Here is a 22,227-nt window from a genome sequence, read left to right as displayed (position 1 = left end):
TTACTTACTTGAGGTACTGGTCATACAGATACTGTGTTAGTCTTGTTCTTAACCGAAGTTTCATTTCCCCGATACTGTACTGGGAACAGAATTTAAGAATAATAATATTAAATGTCCACATCCCAAGTACACGAAGAAAGTTTGCCTAGAACACTTGTAAGTGCAGAATACATAGAAGAAGTTACACTAAATGCTGGGGATAAAACAGATGCCTGGGTTAGAATTTCGGCCATGCACTAAACAGTGGCTAGAACTCAACCTGTAGCCAAGTACCAGCACAGAAATCAAGTAGCAGCCAGATACTAACACCAAATTGTAAAATGGTGACTAGATATTAATTTGTAGCCATGTACTTCCACAGAAACTGCAAACAGTATCAGACAGCAGCTGAGTACTGCTACAGAATTTAACAACTGTGGGTGGGTTTTGAACAGCAGCCACATACTAACACAAAAACTGTGAAACAATAGTTGGGTTTGAACTGGTAGCCATATAATGCTACAGGAAGTGTAAATTGTGTCTCGAGTCCCACATAGCAACTGAGTACTAGCACAAAATTATAAACAATGGCTCAGTCTCAAACAGCAGCCACATACTAACACAAAAACTGTGAAACAATATGTAAGTTTTGAGGTTTTCACGGCGATGACCATGAAGAAAGTCGTCTTCTGGGTTTAGGCGCCGTGTATTCTTCGTTTTGGCTGACGTTTCGGAGGAACGTATCGCCTCCATCTTCAGAGCAGGTGAATGGCTTGGAATGCAGAGCTGTAGCTGTAGCAGAGCTGAATGTAGCTGTAGTGATAGGAAGTGAAAGGCGCTGCTTATATACAAAGTAGGCAGGGGGGTGGTTAGGGAGAACGGACCAATAGGAGCAGTGGAGAGCGATTAAGGCCATATATGGTGTTGTGTGCTAAGGGAGGGGGAGAACGGCAGGTGAATCCAGGAAACTTGAGTTCAATAGCACTAGGAAGTTGCGGTAGACAAGAAGAACCGGTTGGTTGGGGACAGGCCACCAACACCATATATGGCCTTAATCACTCTCCACTGCTCCTATTGGTCCGTTCTCCCTAACCACCCCACCTGCCTACTTCGTATATAAGCAGCGCCTTTCACTTCCTATCACTACAGCTACATTCAGCTCTGCTACAGCTACAGCTCTGCATTCCAAGCCATTCACCTGCTCTGAAGATGGAGGCGATACGTACCTCCGAAACGTCAGCCAAAATGAAGAATACACGGCCCCTAAACCCAGAAGATGACTTTCTTCATGTGAAACAATAGTTGGGTTTGAACTGGTAGCCATATAATGCTACAGGAAGTGTAAATTGTGTCTCGAGTCCCACATAGCAACTGAGTACTAGCACAAAATTATAAACAATGGCTCAGTCTCAAACAGCAGCCAGATACTAACACAACAACTGTGGAACAACAGTTGGGCCCCAAATTGTAACCAGGTACTAACCAGAGAATTTATAATCAGCAGATATGTTTCAAGTATTAATTGAATACCGGCATAAAATGATCAAGAAAGGGCCTCCAGCTGTTCATCTTATGATTTTGATTGTACAGGCAGTTAACCAAAAGGCAGTCCTTAAACTACTGTTTTGATTTTTTCATAAGCAAACTGAAGCGGAAAACTTTACCTAAGTTATATTTCCAAATTCTATACCTTTCAACTTTTTAAGGAACAGTAGTAGCTCTATGTACCCCACCTTCTCCAGCACTCAAGAATTCTGCATTATACCAACAAAGTTTGTTTTATGGGTTCCACCTAGTTTTCAGAATAAACAGCAATTATTTTTCCAAATGTAATAAACGATTGGGGGAGCCGGGATAGCTCAGTTTGTATAGCGACTGGCTACAGGCTGGACAACCAAGGAGTTCTAGTCCCATTAGGGGCAAGAATTGTCTAGACAGACTCTTGGGCCTACCCAGCCTCCTACTAACCAATGGCTAACGGAGGCTCTTTCCCCGGGGGTAAAGTGGCCGGGGCGTGAAGCTGACCACTCACCTCCAACTAGTACCGAGGCCAAGAAAACATGAATCTATACATCCACTCACCCATGTCTTTATGGTGTATTGCTTAATTAGTTAAGCACAGGGGCAATTTCACATTTACAATAACTGTGACTGACCTTTGTATCAGAGACAAGATGTGCTTTTTGGAGTGGAAACAAAATTTAAAACTTTACGTAAGATTTGTACATAAGGATAAGAATGTTAAGACATACTCAAATTATTACTATGCATGTTTATTATAAGCATAAAAATTGAAAATGGACTTACTTTTAATATATTATTCACCAAAGAGATCTGAAAAAAAACAGACAATGTTGAAACCACAAACACGCAAAATATAAAATAGTGTAAGGTATTTATCAAAATAAAGTTTACCAAAAATAAGCAAAATTTGAAGTGAAGAAGGAATAAGTGCTAAATATATATTCATTCATTCATGAGTAATCTGTCAGACAGGTCCACAGCCTCTTCCAAAACAGTTCCTCCACTTAATGCGATCTTCTGTTTTTGGGAAGAGACTATCCAGGAAAAGTNTCACGCCTGTTGCTATACGAACTTGAACCATCTCGAGCATCATTTGCTCTGTGCTTCAAGTCGCTGCTGATGACGCTGCTTCCGGCATCAGTTTTTGGTGTCTCTCTTCGTCTGATGCCTACCCTTTGACCTGTCCAGCAAGGGAGGCCCTGCCAGTAGCTACGCTACCGCTGGTATAGCTCTCAGGGTCCTTGGCATACTCAAACCCCCTCACCACGATAAGTGGAGACACGTTGGTGGAGACACCAACGAGGGGGAAATATATATATAAATATGAAAAATAAGTAACCCCTCAACAGACGAACTAAAAGAAAATATCCATAGGGAAATGCATTTGCACAGACTTTCAATATCTGTTACATATTGCATTTTTTCAGAATGACCATCCTGGAGCATAATATCTTATCTTCCTGTTACTTGTTTTTATTATGGTATTAATAAACTGTAATGCACATTAAACAGTGTTCATAAAAATAAAAACAAAGGATGAAGATACATGCAACTTTACAATAATATACAATTTGGAATGCCAAGAGATTTAGCACTGCATTCTAGTGTGTTACGGCACAGAAATGAATGAGAAATACTGCCATTATTTCAATATATTTATTTATTAGCAAAAGTTGTGACTTTTTAATCTTACCTATGATATGGCACTGTCTTCATAGCCTGAGGAAATGTTGTGTTATTTTAACAAATTAAACAAACACAGGTTCTCACAGAGGTGACTATGAACAGCATGGTCTTCTGGGTTACAACACTGTTTAGTCTGGAGATAGCCTATGTTTTGGAGGAACATACTGCTTCCATTTTCAAGGTCAAAAATTTAAGTCAAGCAAGAAACCAACAAAAGGAGGATCAGCGTGCTGCCTCCTCCTATTGGTTTCTTGTTTGGCTTACTCTCAAACTACCAAGTTACAATACATTTCCCTCTCATGGCTTCTAAATTATATTTTATTATAGATGGTTTGATTCTTTTAAATGATTTAAACACAACTTTAAATGTTAGATCCACTGGCATAAACGTCTGATTAAATATCATTAATTTTCTCTTTATTCATGGGGTTCAGGGTTAAAATCTCGGTCTCGGTAGCAGATATCCTGATTAAGGTTTTCATGATTTTAATCAGTCCCTTTAAGCAGATTCCAGGCAATGTATCAAATATGGCCATGACTGCTTCCTTCCACATAGCTTCCACTTCATTTTTCACTAATAAATCTATCACGCTGTAGAGTCAAGCATCATCAAATAAACCACAGTTAACAAATAAATAGAATATCTTTAATCTTGAAAGTTGTGACAAACATTTTTGCCATTGCAAAAACTGGCTGGTTTTCTCTTTGCGTTAATTTAATATCTAGAATTACAAAATTCTAACAAAAATTTCACCTGGTTTCTGAGGTTACTACAAGTGACATAAGATATATACAAGAATGCTACTCAAAGGACACACCAGTCATTAGTACAAAACCTGGTTTACACATGGACCTGCACTTCACAGAAAACTCTTAAGAAAGTTAATTACACTTCTAGCATGTTACTAATAATATAGTGTACAATGAAAAAAAAAATTCTCATGGATTCAAAACTGTGAGCTGTCCTGAGCAACTGCTCATTTAAACCAGGCTCTGCTACAGATGTAAAAATGTCATGCAACTTACCACAGGCATTGCAGTTATAAAAACAATCAATTTCGATATGAACAATTTCCTATCTCCGTTGACAATTGCGCTGAAAAAAAAACCAAAACCAAACTGTTGTTACAGAGTACAGTCACATATTACATGAACGATTTTTATTGACAATCGGTTTTATGACTAAATAAAAAAAAAACTAAACTCCGTGGCCTGTAGTCCACAAGTGAACTATACCAACCGAGCTACAGCCGCTCGTGGGCGAAGTTAGTGCCAACTTTTGCGGACAGAGGGTGTCACATGGTCAGTGGAACAGAAACCGACCATTAATCTTGGTTTTTCTAGACCAAAGCCACTATTTCCTTGAAATGGCTCCTCAATTATTCTCATGGGGGTGAGTGGACCCCGTTCCAGACCCACTACTTCTCCGAAACTCTGGTAGTGATGGGAATCGAACCAGGCCTTCTGGATATGTAGCCAGAAACTCTGACCACTAGACCACGGAGGAGGTCAATCAGCCTTATGAGCTGTTTTATATTTTAGAGCACCTGTGAGCTGTCAGCAAGCAAAAAAAGGGTTAAGTTCGCAGAAATATTTCATGGGAAGAATAAAACTTTTGGCACCAATGTGTGTACATGTGTTTGAGAGACAGGGGCAGGAAGGGAAGAGAGAGAGTGCATTTACACACCTCTGAATACAGGAATGAAGTACTGCCCGACAATCCAAATACTAATAAAAGCACGTAAATTCAGGCTAATGAGAGTTGACAAGGTGATTAAACCCATGTTCTGAAAAGCTCTATATCACAGGTATTTTAAAAATATGCAGCTTTTTTTCTGGCCATACCTGTACAAATTGTAAAAGAATTTTGTGATCTTGTGAAATAGAGTTCTGTTTTGCTGTGTGATAGTGACAGAGCACAAATGCATCTTCAAACTTTGAATGCAATATTCTTTGTGTGCTGAAGATCACAAACATAATGATGATATAGGGAGTAGCAGTGCAATATTACATTTTCAAAGTGCTGCTGTAGCCGGAAGAATGAATTTGATAGGGCAGGAGGGTGTGTCGGTGCTAACTGTTCTCTGATCTATGTCATTGCTTCAGATAGTACAGTCATAAGTAATCATGGAGAACTTGCTATTGGCACAAAGTGCTCATCATTAAAATATTTACTGAGCATAGGTTGGCAGTAGAGGTCCTAAGGAGATTTAGGCATGAGTTACAAAGTGACAGACAAGGTCAAATTCATTCCTGTAATACTGTCTTAGGCCCCCCATACACACACAGTTTGGCCTTCCGATTGACCTTACAGGCAAAACTGTGACAGTTTACCCCCTCCCTTTCCTCCCCATACACGCACAGATAAAGCGGCAGGCTTCATGCCACAATCACAGTCTTCCAGCCTATAATGTTGAGTCACACACGTCACGTGCTACGGTCCTGCAGGCAGAACTGATGGACTGACGGGTTTCCCACAGGCCAACAGTCCAAACAATTGGCCGGCCTGCCGCACCACAGACGTCAGTTTTGCCTTTCAGTCTTCAACTGTGCAGGCCAAACTGGAGGCCAAACTGTGTGTGTATGGGGGTCCTTACAGTGAGTGGAAAGTTTTCAAAATATCAGCAGTGTCTGCAATTATTCTGCTGATATTATAAGAGCAGCATTACTGCAAAGAGTTAGGAAGAATTTCCTGTCAAGATTTCAAGAATGTATCATAAGGTGTGGGGATCACTTATAAATGTTATTTCTAAAAAAAATGAATATGCTCCAATGAATTCCATTATACTATTGATTTACCAGTGAAAGTGTTGTCTTTTTATTCAGTTCTATACCCCATTAACAAGGCTAAAAACTGTCACAGTCCCCTGCTGAACACTGTATGAACAATTCAAGCTATGCTGTCTGTACTCCCAAGTAAAGAAATCACAACAAGCAGAAACTCTCAACAAGACCTTACAAACCTGTACCTGTATAAATCATATGTTCATCTCGGCTTTGTTATATATGAACGTATTTACAGGAAAACAGTCACAAAGTTCTTTCAATGTCTATGTAACTTTATGCAAACTTACTTTTCTATGTAGGTACTGGTGTGGATCAACCACAGATCACAGAGAGAACGAGATATGAGTGCCAAAGCAATAAGACACAAGAACCCAACCTCTGCTGAGAACAGACCTGGGATCACAATTGACAAAATATGACGTAACTGACGGAAGAAGACTGCATCCACACGTGCTTTCGACTTCTGGGGAGATTTCTGCAAAACCATATATTTATCATGACCCACTGGCTGTACAGGGTAACACAGATACCAACATTATCTGATCATATTATTAAATAAATATATGCATTAATCTGAAAATCAAAATAAAATTATAACCGGGACCTGACATACTATTGGGCATTTAGAATCCAGTTTAAATGTATGGAGCAATCATTCATGAATAGACATCCAGTACAAGCATTTTAAATTATAAAAACAAATGCTTCAAATCTGTTGAAAATTGTTGCCTAAGTATTCTGATATCCTGAAGCTTGTGTTGTTCTACACTAAAGTCTTGTTGGGTAACTGATTATGTCAATGTGGAGTTAGTGTCTCAGAGGCTGATGCCAAACCCTGATGATGAAGAGAGAGTCTCCAAAACATCAGAAACAAACTCCACACTGACACAGCTCATCATCCTAGAAGACTTCACTACATACCGTTGCTGTGAAAGTTTCAAACCATACACTCATTTCCAAGAACTGACTGGCATCTCAACAAGCTGCCAGGAAAAGAAAGGTCATTACCAAGCAGGTCATTCTGGTGATGTAATACTAATTACCACTTATTAAGGGGTCCACTGTGTACAAGTCAGAAAATAAAAGAAATAAACACCAAGAAGCAGCACCTTTTAAGCCACTAACCAACTCCATGGCACAGGACCTTCCTTGAAAATCTGAGTTACTTAAAAAATTCCATGATTTTATGGAACCCAAAATTTTGTCACTGTTTTCACCCTATCCCAAGCTGGATATACTCCACATTCTCACATATTAATTCTCTACTATCATCCCACCAACTCTTTCTTTGAAGTCTCTTGACCAAAATTTTGTGGACATTTCTCATTTCCCTCTCACAAGATCCCATCCTCCTGTTATCATGTGCCTTCCATGTTCAGTATTTCCTTAGCACTTTGTTCACAAATACACTCAACCTTCCCGCAGACTGAGGAAGTCTCATGCCCATGTAAAACATGAGACATTATAATTACCTTTATCTTTATGTTTTTAGACAGAATAAAGGGGGATAAATATTCTAAGTGGAACAGTAGCAAGCATGTCACACACTGAATCTGCTCTTAGCAGATAAACTGTGGATATTTCCACATGCCTTTCCCTTCCTTCAACTCTGACAAAGGTTAAATTTTGTGAAGTGAGTAATATATGGCCCCTAACATGACCTCTGGTGCTAGTCCTGAAAAACTCAAACAAATGAAATTTGGTACTATGTATGATGCTAATTTATATCAAATCTCACTTCTGCACAATTAGTGCTTCAGGAGCAATGCCAAATTGTCCATGAGAGAAGAGTTACATACTGACATGAAAACAAAAAATCTTTAAAAACATCAACAGCTTTCAACTAAGGTGTTTTATATCTCCATGCTCTGCTCTTTAAGACATGTAATTTCACGGTAGTGTCATCCAACCAGTTTGATTTCTGAAACTTCAAAAGGTGAAAATTTGTGGAATCTAGACTTGACCTAAAAACTGGAGAATAAAAAGAGACCTGTTTTGGAAAACACAGATATAATTTTTAATTTTGAAGATCTTCAATAACACTCCTGAGTATGAATCCACATGTTACATTACATTGCATTGCATTGCACTCCATGGATCCAAAGTTAGTCAAAATGAATGTATGATGTGGAATATGTCATATAAATACAAAACACATGTACAATCCCAGTGGAGTTCTCACACAAGAGAAACCAAGACTACACAGTGACTACATACAAGGCTATTTCAAGATACATAAGTTATTTTCAAGACAATAGGTATTCATCAACAGAGTAGAATGAACGTGTATTTAAGCATCATTTCAGTGCTATTTTAAACTGTGCCTTTTCATTCATAAGACCTTTGAGATAAGATGGCAGGTTATTAAAAATGTTGATCCCAGCATAATATGTGCTTTTCTGAAAGCATGATATTCAGTATTCTGAGGTAGTTCTTATGGAATTCTTTATTTTGTGCAAAAGAGCCTTAACAGAGTGTATTTAACAGGGAATGTATGTATCAAATTGGCAGTAGAGAAGATAGTTCACATAGGAATGTCCTCTTCTCCAACTGTCTATGTGAACAGAACAATGGATATAGTTTCAATGTTTATGTTTCTATTAATAATGTTTAGAAAATCATATACTATTAGATTAATCTGAAAATGTCTGGATGTTCCACAGTAATAATGTTTGGATGCTTCACAACAAAATGAGTGGCTGGTAATGGGAATTCCTTTTTCTCGATCACAGCACTAGAAGTTAACGAAGGCCAACATACTGTACTGAGCAGACATCATGGGTTGGTTTTGTGTGTGAGTGCATGTGCGTGCATATATGCATGAAGACAGACATACAGATGTGTGTGTATGTACAGAAGGGCCCAAAGAAATGAATACACACTTCAACATACATAATACCTGCTTAAATAATTTACTGGTATATTTTCGGTTCAACTTTGAAAATGTCCATAGATAACCTCTATAACACACTTTAACATACAGTTATCTATGGACATTTTTAAAGTTGAACCAAAGATATACCAGTAAATTATTTAAGCGGGTATTTTGTATACTGAATGTGTATATATTTTTTGGGCCCCTCTGTATATATGCAATTATGCATGTAAAAAAAAAAGTAAAGGTATCCCTGTAACAGGCCATAGAGGCCCACTGGGTTGTGAGAAGTTGAGGCTCTTGCATTTTCTAGACACTCGGCTCACAGATGGCGGTGAGGTCAGCCTTACGCGCTGGCCACCCTTTACCACCAGGAATATTCCTGGTAGTCATTGCTGTTAGAGGCTGAGTCGACCCCAGGATCATAGAGCGGCTGGAAGGATTAGGTTAATTGAAAAAAATCCAATGACCTCATCGGGATTCAATCCTGCGACCTTCTGGTTTGTAGCATAGTGCCTCAATGCAATTATGTATGTGAAAATTACAATATTTGGTCCATGGGAATGTACCATACTACTTCAAATATAAGATTCATATTTTTCACATTTTTTCACCATTGAAAATTTGAGGTACATCCTAATTTCAAGGAATCATTCACCAGTTTGCAAACTGTCCAGGAGGTAGTCCGTGTGATGGGCGGTGGCGGCGCAGCAGGTCGTGTCTGGGTGTAACAGATCATGGAGAGACTGGAGCACTTGGTGCTACAGGGGAGCTGGATCTTCTGGCAGAGGTATCACAATGCCAGTGTGTTGCAGGATGAGGGCGCAGTGACAGACTCAACATGAGAGAGAGCGCCAGCAAGAACACTGTCCTGTCCAGAGATGTGTCTGACTCTGGGGCTGATGAGGATGTCGTGAAGTGGTGACTGGTGGGCCACCGCCTGGGGCAGAAATCGCCTGAAGAAGTACAGCATGCCCAGGAAACGGAGCTGACTGGCGGTCTTGGGAGACTGGCAGTCCTGAATATGGGATACTCGTTCTTCCAGAGGTTGGGAGCCCTTGAAGGACACTTTGTAACCGAGGAAGGCTACTTCGGGTGCTTGGAAGACACACTTTGCCGGGTTGATAAGAATCCTGTGCCTCTCAAGTCGGTCGAAGAGAGCCTGCAGGTGTTGCTCATGCTCCTCGAGAGAACGGGAGAAAACGAGGATATCGTCCAAGTAGGCGGTTGCGTTTGCAGTCCAACAGGAGACCGAAATGGGAGAGGAAATCGACGCCTATCAGGGGATGTGTGACGTCAGCCACCACGAATCGCCACATGAAATCCCAGCGTAGTTTCAAGTTGAGGCTGAGGGGCAGCCATCCGTACGTGGGGATGGTAGTGTCGTTAGCCGCACAGAGGTCGTAGTTGACGCGTTCTTTGCGTCACGGAATGAGCCTGCGGGATACACGCAGAGGTCAGAACCCGTGTCGACCAGGAATCGTCATCCTGTCTGTGATGAAGAGCCGGACTGTGATTGTAGCACAGACATGTGCCGCCGCTGATGTCCGCTGTTAGTTTTTCCTGCTGGCGGTAGGCACAGGGCTGAGTATAACTCTGCGCCCGTGCTCCATAGCGGCGATGGTACCAGCAGAGGGTGGATGTAGCGTCATCTCGGGAGGGGGGGTCTGCTGCCCGGGCGACCGTTCTTGAAGCAAGGGCGGGGATCACTGCAGCTGGAGCGAAGGTGGGCCCTGAAGCTGGAGTGAGGGTGAGCCCGCTCGGCGCTGAGTGCTGCCACTTGGCAGGAGAGGTCCTCGATACGCTGCAGAAGTGCGTTGTTGTCGGAGTAGTTCAACGCTTGCGAGCACCGACTGAAATGCGGCCTCAAAGACGTGGTCCGCGCAGCGGACCGCGATGTCCAAGTCGCCCTCGGGATGGCCTGTACGTTTGTGGGGTAACCGGCTGGACCAGATGCTGTGGAGGAAGCCGTCTGGCACGTCTGGGGAGAGGCTCCCGAGGTGACTGAGAAACTGGGATGGCTTGCGATCGCCCATCTCCTCGAGAGTAAGGAGCTGGCGGATGCATTGTTCTATAGAGGGGGACAGCCGCCTCACCAGCTCGGTCCTCAGGGTGGAGTAGGAGTCTCGTTCTGGCAGAAAGATAATGATATCCTCTACCCCCGCGGCGTTCCGGTGGTCCAGCTGCGAGATCATATAGCAGAGCTTGGTCTGCTCGCTGCTGACGCCGGCCAAGGTAAACTGTGCCTCGGCTCTGGCGAACCACATGGCTGGTCGCTCGGCCCAGAACTGCGGGAATCGCACGGCCACTCTGGATATTTCTGTTGGAGGTATGAGGTCCGTAGCACCGGCGCCGTGTTTATCTGTGACATTCTGGTGTTACTCCTTGCGTCCGGTAAGCAGCTCCTTTTGTATACTCTGTATCTCCGGTTGGTCCACGCTATGTAGCTTAGGCGTTGACCATAGAGAGATCACTGGTTTTTTACAGTTTCGTTACTATGTCATACCAATCTGTTTCCGCGGATACCTGATTACTGAACTGTTACGCTGCATCGGATGTTTCTTAGCTACGATGACGACTGGCATGTTGGAGATACGTTGTCGCTACAGTGCGCGAACCAATGGGCGTTGGAGCTGCCGTGGTCCGCGCTAATTGGTTAGCGCTTGATTGAATGTGGTTGACTCTCACACTGGATAAAACTTAATGTGAACACATTCGGAGTGAGTCGTCAAGCCACCCCTCATTTAACTGAGTCAACCCACCCCCAAACTTACAGTTCAGCCATTGCCTGACATTCTTATCGTTCAGGTATGTTCAGTTTTCCATCAGATTTTAACAACGGAAACGCAGTTTACGTATATTGCCGCATTCGAAAGAAAAATTAGTCTGTGTGTTGAAAAGACAGGCAATTGTGCAGCTGGTAGGAAGTATACAGTAAGTGAGGCATGTGTACACCATTGGTGAAATATAAAAACAAAACTGTTTTAATATCCGACAAATAGAAAGTCTATTTCTGGATCAAAGAAAGGGCGAAATCCTGAGATTTATGCCTTTGTTTTAGAGTATTTCAAAGACCTACAAAATAAAAGATTACCTATAATTAGGAAAGCCTTGATGTCAAAAACAAAAGAATGTGCTAGAAACAGGCTAGTCGTGGATGGTGTGAAAATTTTATGAGGAGACGAAGCTTGTCATTATGACGACGGACGAAAACCAGTCAAAAACGACCTTCGGAATTTGGAACTACATTTTTTTTAATTTTAGTGTTTTGTTACTGGACTACGACGGAGCATGTATTCTTTAAGTAAAAGACAATGAAGATAAAACTGCAGTTTTTTCGGCATGCCACGTAATTATACCGTAAATTTGAAAGGGGAAAATCAAATGACAGTGAAAACTACAGGCTACAAAAAGTTACGCGTTACTGTCGTGCTGTGCAGGACTGCAAATGGCAATAAAAGTACCACCATACAAATATTAAACAGGGAACCAGTGCAAAAAAAAAATTGCAAAGATGTAGTAGTTCGGGCCCAAAAGAATGCATGGATGACATCGGAGTTAATGGTAAACTGTCTTGGATGTGTATGGGAAGTGAATTGGATATCAAAAGCTTGGAAACATGCGCCAGTCAATATTATTCTAGAATTGTTTTTAAAGTACTGTTTGTCTAATATATTTCAATTTCATTCTGGTATATTTTCCATTACTTCTCGCTTTAAATGTGTTCTAAATATTTTGTTTTAATTTATGCACTCTAAATAAACTCGACGAAATAAATACACCTTTCTAATTTTTTTCCTAAAACCCTCATTTAATAATTGGATGTGTCTCAAATTCAAGGGCATCTTATATTCCAAGTAATATGGTATATGGACAAGATTTCGGTGAATTCAAATATCTATTCAGAAGACTGTGTAACAAATACAGAGTGTGTCCAGGTTATGTTAGAACTGTGTTCATTAAAAATACAAGACGTAAATTATTTTCAAAATTTCACTCTTTTTGTTCAAAATAGTCTCCTTCTGAATCAATACATAGCTGGAGTCGATTGAAAAATTTTCGAAAACAGTCACTGTACTCCTTTTGTGGAATCGCATTTAAAACTGCGGTACATTCCCTTTGGATGTCCTGGATAGTGTCGTGACGGTCACCTTTCATCGCCAACTTAACTTTTGGGAACCAGATATCTGCTGGAGCCAAATCTGGCGAATACGGAGGATGATCAAGGACTGTGATACCTTTTATGGCCAAAAAATCGCGCACGAACTTCGATTTGTGGGGTGGGGCATTGTCATGGAGGAGCGACCAGGAACCTTGCTCTCGATATTCAGGTCGAATTCGAAGAATTCTCGCCCACAAACGATTGAGGACTCCGAGATAATAATCAGAATTCACTGTCTGACCTTCTGGCAGAAATTCCTTGTGAATGATTCCTAACGGTTAGCAGTGTCTTTACTCGACTCTTTTGCATGCGAACTTCCTTTGCTTTTGGCTTCTTTGGGCTCAACCACGCTGCATTCTGCCCCTTTGTGAGAGGCTCGTATTGAAAACGCCATGCCTCATCACCAGTAACAATCGATTTTGTAAGTTTTGTATCACTTTGGGCTGACCGTAACATGCCTTTGCAATTTTCCACTCTGGCATGTTTTTCATTACGTGACAGCGCGTGCGGTAGAAACCGTGCACAGACCTTCCGTTTGCCCAAATCCTAGGTAAAAATTTGATGGACAATACTTTTTGGTATTCCCAATAGCTCCTCGATGAATCTTGCTGAAACACATCTGTCTCATGCAAGGATTTCGGTCACTTTTTTAACATTTTCTTCAGTGTGACTTGTTCTCGGCTTTGATGCACGTGGAGCGTCTTCAATGTCCTCCCTGCCGTCACGAAATACAGCATACCATCGAAAAATGTTCGGGCGACACAATCACTACCGTACACACCTTTCATCATTTCGTACGCTTCTCCGGCTATTTTGCCTAACTTCAAACAAAATTTGATGTTGGCTCTCTGTTCAATCGCCATTTTCCGACGAGCGACAGAACAGTACTGTTACATTCAAGGTCAGAACACATGATGTAGCAGTGCTTTGAAATTATAGACAGCCACAGCTGAAACTTCAAGAATCTTAACGCTACAACTCGCCAACAGATGGCACTGCAGGGCAAAATTTAAAAAAAGTGAGTCCTAACAGATCCTGGACACACCATGTATGCAATATAATCATTTCAGTACAGTTCTAAGAAAAACAGGCACTGCCAATAATAGAATAATTTTAATAAAATGCAAGAAATAATCTACTGTAGCATTCTGGATCGTTACAAGAACCAAAAGCTTCGTATTTTATTTAACCTTTTGTAGTTGTGTATCGTTGTGTTTGGTTGAGAACTGTAGTTAGTTAGTGTACCACTGAGTAACGATTCTTAAGGCTTTTCCTTCTTGGGTTCTCACAGTTTGTTGGTAACTTTATGTATCCAGCAGTCACATGGACAACACACCTGCATGACTGTATATCAGGGGTGCAGTGACAACTTAATATTTCTTTAAGGAAATGCTGGAAATGAACCTCAGATTCAGCGACTGTATCCCACGCTGTCTGACGCTTGCCTAGAATTATGATGGAATTTACGGTTTGTAACAAGGTATACAGGATGTGAGAACAGATGCACAAGAGGGAGGACACAGAACCACACCCTTTTGTGTGTGAGGTCCTTATAAATCTGGTGTTGGATGCAGAAGGGGAGGCATCTTTCATGAATCCAGTCAAGGGCAGTCTCCTTCTCAGTCTGCTCTTTGGAAGGAACTTACAAATTCTCATTCTGGCCTACATAACCAACTTGTACCTTGAGTAATTTGTTTGGAGTCAATAGATCTATATATACTCGTGCATCTTGGCTAAAGCACTGTCATGAGCTTTCACTCTTTAACAGCCCCCACTCAGATCCTGGAAGAGACAAGACTCCATTTGGCTACATCCAATGACCACCTGCAGCATAGAGGAAGGACCCAACCTTTGGAAGCATGGGATACGACACTATGATGCCGAGCCATGTGGCTGAAGCGTGATTAACACGCCCCCCCCCTTCTCGAAGAGTTAAAGAAAGGTGAACTTGCCCAAGCACACATCATGATGATGTGCAAGTAGGGCAAGGCTAAGTATTCTAGACACTGGTATGAGATATAAATGTTACTGTTCAGTTTCATGCCACGGGAAAGAACCTCCAGTGCCTTCATGAAATTAACAGGCAGTGTGTGATGAATTAACTTTCAGCACTGCATGGAAAATTCTGACAGGAAATAATGTAATCAATTTCTCATAATTATCTTACACAAACAATACGTATATCCTTTGCATATATTTGCAAATAATAATTCATGAACAATATGTTGTTAGTTTAAAGACACATAAAACTTCACATACAAAAACTCAAGGCATTGCTTTGTTCTGCCCAAGGGTCTATACTACGCGTACTAAGCATGGTAGCTTTTTACATGGACATACCACAAGTCTCTTATCAATATTTCTACAGCAGTATCATGAGTATTTTTGGTAGAAACGTGGTTCTTGGCCCAATGATATCCAATTACTGCATAAACTGGATGGCTGTTTTTACATTTCCTTTATCTTTTCAAGTTAGGACATAGCACCTTCCAGAGCTCTTTTAGTTTTCCTTCCCACTTGAAATCACAGCATTTCATGAAAGTTATTATTTGTTTCAAGTCTTTATATGGTTCAGACTGTGACAGTGAGACATAACTTACAAGTTGAAGAAAAGAGAGGAAAAAAACATATTTAATGGTTATGCCATTTAAATCAGTGCCAGTCATGCCCATAAATATAAAAAGAAGGAAAGAAAATGCAGTCTTTAAAGATGTAATAATAACAGATTGGGTAAGATACAGTTTATGATATCTACAGTCAGAGAATATGCTATATTACCAACAAATTTTATTTTCCTGTGTAATTATTGAAGAATGGATCATAAAAATGAAATGGTAAAGAGCAAAAAAGTGTTACTACACATCAATGTCATACTGCGAATTTAGTTTGAAAGCAGTTTCTTTCATTATTGTTATATATATCTAAAATTTATACAGACATCCTGAGTCCTCTGTATAACTGTTAAGTACTCAATGCAATTTAAAATGTTATTTTGTATGACAACTCTTCATACACAAAAAAAAAATAATAATAATAATAATAATAATAATAATAATTCAGGAAATGTAAACATGGCATAACAACTCTGGCACACTCACTCTCTTGCTGTCTCTCGATTTTCATTTACTGAATGCCAATAGCATGAAATAGGTGGGATGGATAAGTAAAGACATCCATTATAAAAATCTGATGAAAATCAGTCAAGTAGTTCTCAAGTTATGATGCAGCATAAAGATCAATTTTAATTATGTCAAAAACCATAAGACTTTCGAGATAATTTACTGGGCATAAGATGACATTCAACACGAAGCTTGTTCAAAGTTTTGTGGCTCTGACAGATATTCAGCAACTTATGCTCCAGATACCTGCAGAATACATATGCTTCATGCATGGCCTGCACCTGAGCTCAAGAGACAAGAAGAGACTCATGCAACTTATTGCTGAGAGGGTTGTTGGTGGTCATGCGTCAGGTATAAGTGGTATTCCTGTTATAACCAATGCTAGGGCATCTCCTTTTTTAGATTAAATTCAAAAGCACCAAGATGCCTAACATATATTAAATGCGGTCCAGCAGTCTTCGAAATTCACAGACAAAATGCAGAAACATTAAATTCAATAAATATCTTTCACCAAAATATCAGAGGCTTGAGGAGGAAAAGTGATGAATTACTACACTCTTTTGAAATAGACAACATAAACCCTCACATATTATGTTTAAGCGAACATCACACGGTTGAACAGCAACTGCTGCTCCTCTCAATGAATAGTTACCTGTTAGGCTCAACTTTTTGCCAAAGAGCCTACAGAGGGGAGGAGTGTGTATTTTTGTTAAGACAGAGCTATGTTTCAGTAAAATTGATATTTCTCATCACCATAGGGAGCAAGACTTTGAAATCTGTGCAATACACTTAATAACGGAGCAAGACTTTGAAATCTGTGCAATACACTTAATAACTAAAACATCTCACCTAATTACGAGGGTCGGACTGAAAGTCATGAGCAACAATTTTTTGTAAAGTAACATGGTTTATTATCAACAAACCAAATACACCACCTCAATGTTGTATTTTAGCATCCTGTTGCACTGATTCTCATCCATGATATGGGAGTCCCATAGTGGAAGAACCACACAATACGCGAGTTTGAATTAAGACGCATAAGATGAATAATCTTTAGAAGTTTTAGTGTATACAAATTTTATTATAGTTGATGAAGAATGTACATTTTAATAATTTTATGAAAGACACATGATGGCAAGCAATGCAATAGCTTAGCATAAATAAAGCGCCTGAAGATGGCACAATGTTGCCGAAACATGTAGTGAAGTGACATGTTAAACTGAGTGCACTAAAAGACGGCCATTACATATATATCATGGACACCACCTCAATCTACAGACCTTTCTTTATTTTTCCACATGATCGCCCCTTCTTTGTAAACATTTCTCCCAGTGTTCTGGGAGTTTGAAAATTCCCGTTCGGTAAAATTTTGTTCCAGCCATCCGAAGACACTGACACACTGCTTTCTGAATTGCCTCCCTTATCTCAAAACGTTGTCCACGCAGCTGATCCTTCACAAATCCAAAAACATGGTAGTCGGAGGGTGCCAGATCAGGGCTACAGGAGGGGTGTGGAAGAACTTCCCACCCCATCTTGCAATTGCTTCCAATGTGAGGCGAGCGGCATGGGGGCGAGCGTTGTCATGCAGGATGATGATGTTTCGTCCCAGACGTTTATCACACAATGCATGATGGAGCTTGTGCAGCGTCTGGACATAACAAGCAGCAAAGATGGTTTGACCAGGTTCCAGGAATTCAGCCAGAATAAACCCCTCTGCATCCCAGAAGACTGTGTCCATCACCATCGCAGCTGCTGCTGTCTTTGTCTTCTTTTTTGATGGAGAATGCAAATGGTGCCATTTCGTTTCAGGCTTGAAATGGTCACCTGTGACAATACAGAGCAAAAAATCATCGCCTTCATGTCAATATCTCTGCAGCAGTTCTGAGATGATGGCTTTTCACTGACCTTTGTGGTCTTCGGTCAATAACCGCAGGACCCAATGAGCACAAACTTTCCTATAGGCCAAGCTTTCAATCATCTCCTGTACTGCACTGTGCCCTATTCCAAGTTTTTGGGCTATTGTGCCCACAGCCACACGCCTGTCATCTTGCATGATCTCATCCACTCTTTCCTTGTTGCGTTCAGTTGAGGCTGTTCGAGGAAAACCGCTCCGATGCTCATCTTTGATGCTGGTGTTCCCATCATTAAAATGTTTCACCCATCTTCGAACACTGCTTGCACCCATGCACACACTTCCATAAGCACACTGAGTCTTTGGTGAATTCCTGCAGCAGGGATTTCCTCTTTCACAAGAAATTCGATGACAGCATGCTGGTGAAACGACATATCGTTGTCGGCCATTTTGTTAGGAGTGATACTGGTCACATGATGCAAGCTATTGACATCACAAGACACTCAAGGTTAACACAACAGCTGGTTCCACCTACCACCACTCTCTCTTTCGTCTGCTGTTCCCAGGACGCATGCAAAAAAAAAGTTGCTCATGACTTTCAGTACGACCTACATATATCAAGCCTGTACAGAGCCCCTTCAGGAGAGGTTAATGAATTTCTAAGGAGACTAGATGCAACTGTACAATCCAAAGTCTGAGTTTATAATCTGTGGAGACATAAACTATTTAAATGAAAGCAGTCAGAAAAAACAAGTAAACTGTTTAATATGGACATACAATCTGTCACACACAGTGAATTTCACAATATGAGTTCAAAATTCCTCAAGCACAGCCATTGATAATATCTTTATAGATAATGCAAGATTAAGCTCTTCTTGTACCTCTCCTACAGTCAATGGCCTCTCTGACCATGATGCTCAATTTCTTACAGTAAATAATATTATTGCAGAAGTAAATTCAACACCCTTCAAACAGAGAACCAGAAAAATAAATAGTGAAACCACTGTTCAATTTCTACATCTACTAGAAATGAAACATGGGAACCTGTTTTCAAAAATAAGGATACAAATCATAAGTTTAACTCTTTTTTATATATATTTTTCTAAATATCTTTGAAGCCAGTTTTCCTACGTAGAATAAAAGTGTAAGTAGAATAAAAAACCACTGGATTACACAAGGAATAAAAATATCTTGTAAACGTAAAAGATGTCTGTATGTAGACAGCAGGAGCATTAATAATCCCTACATGAGAACATACTACATAAGGTACTGCAAAGTCCTGAGTAGAGTTATAAAAGAGACTAAAAGGCAGCATTACTGTAAACTTGTAGCAAAATTGAATAATCAGATAAAAACAACCTGGAATAACGTATGTCCAAAAAGTATCCGACTCTATTTTTTTCCGCTGTAAGTAATGGTCAAAGGGGTGGGGAAACTGAGTGTAGTGGTAGAAGGGACTTTCATGCGCATGCATGATTTTTTGCTAACTCTCAACACTGCCGGATGCATCTGTGGCTGCCAGGTAGCGAAGTGGTGTAACACGTGTTCATCGCATTCTCGTTTCACTCAAGATGACAGAATGCTTGGAGCAGCAATACTGCATTAAGTTTTGTCAGAAACTTGGGGATACCCAAGCGGAAACAATTCGCAAAATTCAGCAGGCTTTCAGCGACGATGCAATAGGGGTTGCTCAAATTAAAGAGTGGTTCAACCGCTTTAAACATGGTCGTATGTCGGTGGACAGTGAGCAGCGTTCTGGGAGACCGTCAATGCTGATGTCATTGAAAAAGTGAAGACACTGATCATGAAAGACCGTCGTTTGGCCATCCATTAAGTTGCTGATGAGGCTGGAATCGGCAGAGGTTCCGCAAACACAATTTTAACTGAGGATTTGGGCATGCAAAGAGTGGCAGTAAAATATGTGCCCAAGCTGCTTTCGCCGGAGCAGCAATAACTCCGTCTTGAGGTCACGCAGGACATGTTGGAGTGTGCCAACAGGGATCCTGAGTTCCTGAAGACTGTGATTACTGGTGACGAGTCGTGGATGTACGGGTATGACCTGGAAACCAAGGTCCAGGCATCACAATTGAAACATCCAACATCCCCGAGGCCCAAAAGAGGACGACAGGTTCGGAGCAATGTGAAGGTGATAATGACTGTTTTTTCCAATTACTGGGGTGTTGTGCATTATGAGTACGCACCACTAGGCCAGACTGTCAATAAGGAGTACTGCCAAGTAGTCCTCCACCATCTTCGTGATGCAGTTCAGCGCAAAAGACCGGATCTGTGAGACGCACACAACTGGAAGCTGCATCATGACAACGCCCCGGCTCATTCATCACACCTGATCCAGGGTTTCCTGGCCAAGCACGGCATTCCGCAGGTTCGCCAGGCTCCCTACTCTCTTGACATGGCTCCTTGTGATTTCTGGCTGTTCCCGAGATTGAAGACACCGCTAAAAGGCTGCCGTTTTGACAGCCACGAGGACATCATACAGAACGTGATGGCAGAGCTGCACACCATTCCAAAAGAAGCCTTCCAGAATTGCTTCCAGCGATGGAAGGACCGCTGGACTAAGCGTGTGTGGAGTCACAAGGGGCCTACTTTGAAGGCGATTAGGTATTGTAACCACCCAGACACAGAACTTTTTTTCCCGGCCCAAGGTCGGATTCTTTTTGGACAGAGTAGTATAATACAGGAAAATCCCATCTGACTGAGCAGGTACCATCTCTCCTTATAAATGATGAAAAAGTTGAGGACCCAGGAGAAATTGCAGATGCCTTCAATACTTTTTTCTAACAATTACAGAAAATCTAAACTTGCATCAGGAAGTAGGAGATAATGTCATTTCATTTTTAAGAGAGGCATTTTCTAGAAAATTCCTTGGTATTAAAACAATTCCAACCCCTGAAACTGAAATAAAAAGTATAATACATTCCCTCAAAACAAAAAAACTCCTCAGGTTATGACGGAATAACAAATAAAATTTTAAAAGTTTGTGCATCTCTAATCAGTAGCCCATTAACTCACAGCTGTAATCACTCATTATCCACAGGAATCTTTCCTGATCGTCTTAAGACTTCAGTAGTAAGACCACTATATAAAAAAGGAGACAAGACTAGTATGTCAAACTACAGGCCAATTTGACTGATAATTATTTTCTCTAAAATACTTGAAAAAATTATGCATAATAGCTTAACACTTTGCGGACCGGCAATTTAAATATTTAAATCACCCTGGGGACCAGCATTTTTATACCTACTACCCTAACTTGTGCACTGTTCACTTTAAAAATTAATATAAAATCTCCTAATTAATTCTATGAACTAAAATTTTTGGAGAAGACTTACCAGAGCTCCTACAAGTGCTTGAGAGTGTGATATTTCTGGAAACATTCCCCTCTGTGAAGAGGCATGACGCAGAACTTGCAGACGTAAGAAGTCTTGCTTTGCTTCTTGTGCACAGCACACACATGGCACTGCCTAGAAGGATACTTCCCCGTCGATTGTTCACTCATCACAATTTTCACGAGGGTATGTTTCCGCATATCACCCGAGAGTCGCCCAGGGGGGTCCATATGAGGCCTCCGTGGTGTGGGAGTAGATGGTCCCGGTCATACTATGTCTGTGTCTGACGCAGGTTCTGCCGTCACCGTGAGGTCTGTAGCCCAGGCTTTTGCCACATTCATGAGAAATGCCTTGTATTTCAAAGTTGAATTTTCGTTTAGCTCTTTGAAAACCAAAAATGAATTGAAAAGGGCACAATTTATAAGCCACAAGGCAACTTTCTTCGTCCATTTTACTGTTTTCCTAGGAAGGGAATAATAGGCCAAGTATCGGCTCTATCAACTCCCTTCATGAACATATTGTACTGAGAAATACAAAGAGGCTTCTTCTTCACTTGCCCGTGTTGTCTTTGAACATCGACCATGCTCGAATTGTGAATAGTGGAAATCATATTCACAACACGAGTATCCTTCCAGGACTGAAGAAGAATGTCCCCCTTCCTCCTGAATGTGGTGTCACCACGTTTCAGGGATTTACATTCCTCTTTCAGATCTGGAGGAAGGCCTCTGTTCACCCTAATTGTACCACAAATACGTACTTTCCTTGAAAGTGGGTATTCTGCAGTTGCCACACTGTTATAAAAATTATCTTCATAAACGTGATAATTTTGATCCAGATATGGATCCAAAATGGAAACAATAGTTTCTTGCAATTTCTTACCTTCACCAGAATAAATT

The 22,227-nt window shown here is 40.9% G+C and overlaps 1 protein-coding gene across 1 annotated transcript in view; it reads right to left on the bottom strand.

The window, feature by feature from the left end:
• LOC111872909 (ATP-binding cassette sub-family D member 3) overlaps window positions 1–22,227 on the bottom strand; it is a 66,941-nt gene that overhangs the window by 38,786 nt on the left and 5,928 nt on the right. The window contains exons 3-6 of the mRNA XM_023867186.2: window positions 6,264–6,451; window positions 4,216–4,285; window positions 2,287–2,313; window positions 9–79 (exon numbers count right to left, since the gene is read on the bottom strand). Of these exons, the coding sequence (XP_023722954.1) occupies window positions 9–79; window positions 2,287–2,313; window positions 4,216–4,285; window positions 6,264–6,451 (356 nt within the window). The remainder of the gene's footprint in view (window positions 1–8; window positions 80–2,286; window positions 2,314–4,215; window positions 4,286–6,263; window positions 6,452–22,227) is intronic.

Source organism: Cryptotermes secundus, unplaced genomic scaffold (genome assembly GCF_002891405.2).
Source record: "Cryptotermes secundus unplaced genomic scaffold, Csec_1.0 scaffold407, whole genome shotgun sequence".
Classification (NCBI taxonomy): domain Eukaryota; kingdom Metazoa; phylum Arthropoda; class Insecta; order Blattodea; family Kalotermitidae; genus Cryptotermes; species Cryptotermes secundus.
The sequence above is the reverse complement of the archived record's forward strand: the minus strand, read 5'-3'. Positions and strand labels throughout refer to the sequence as shown.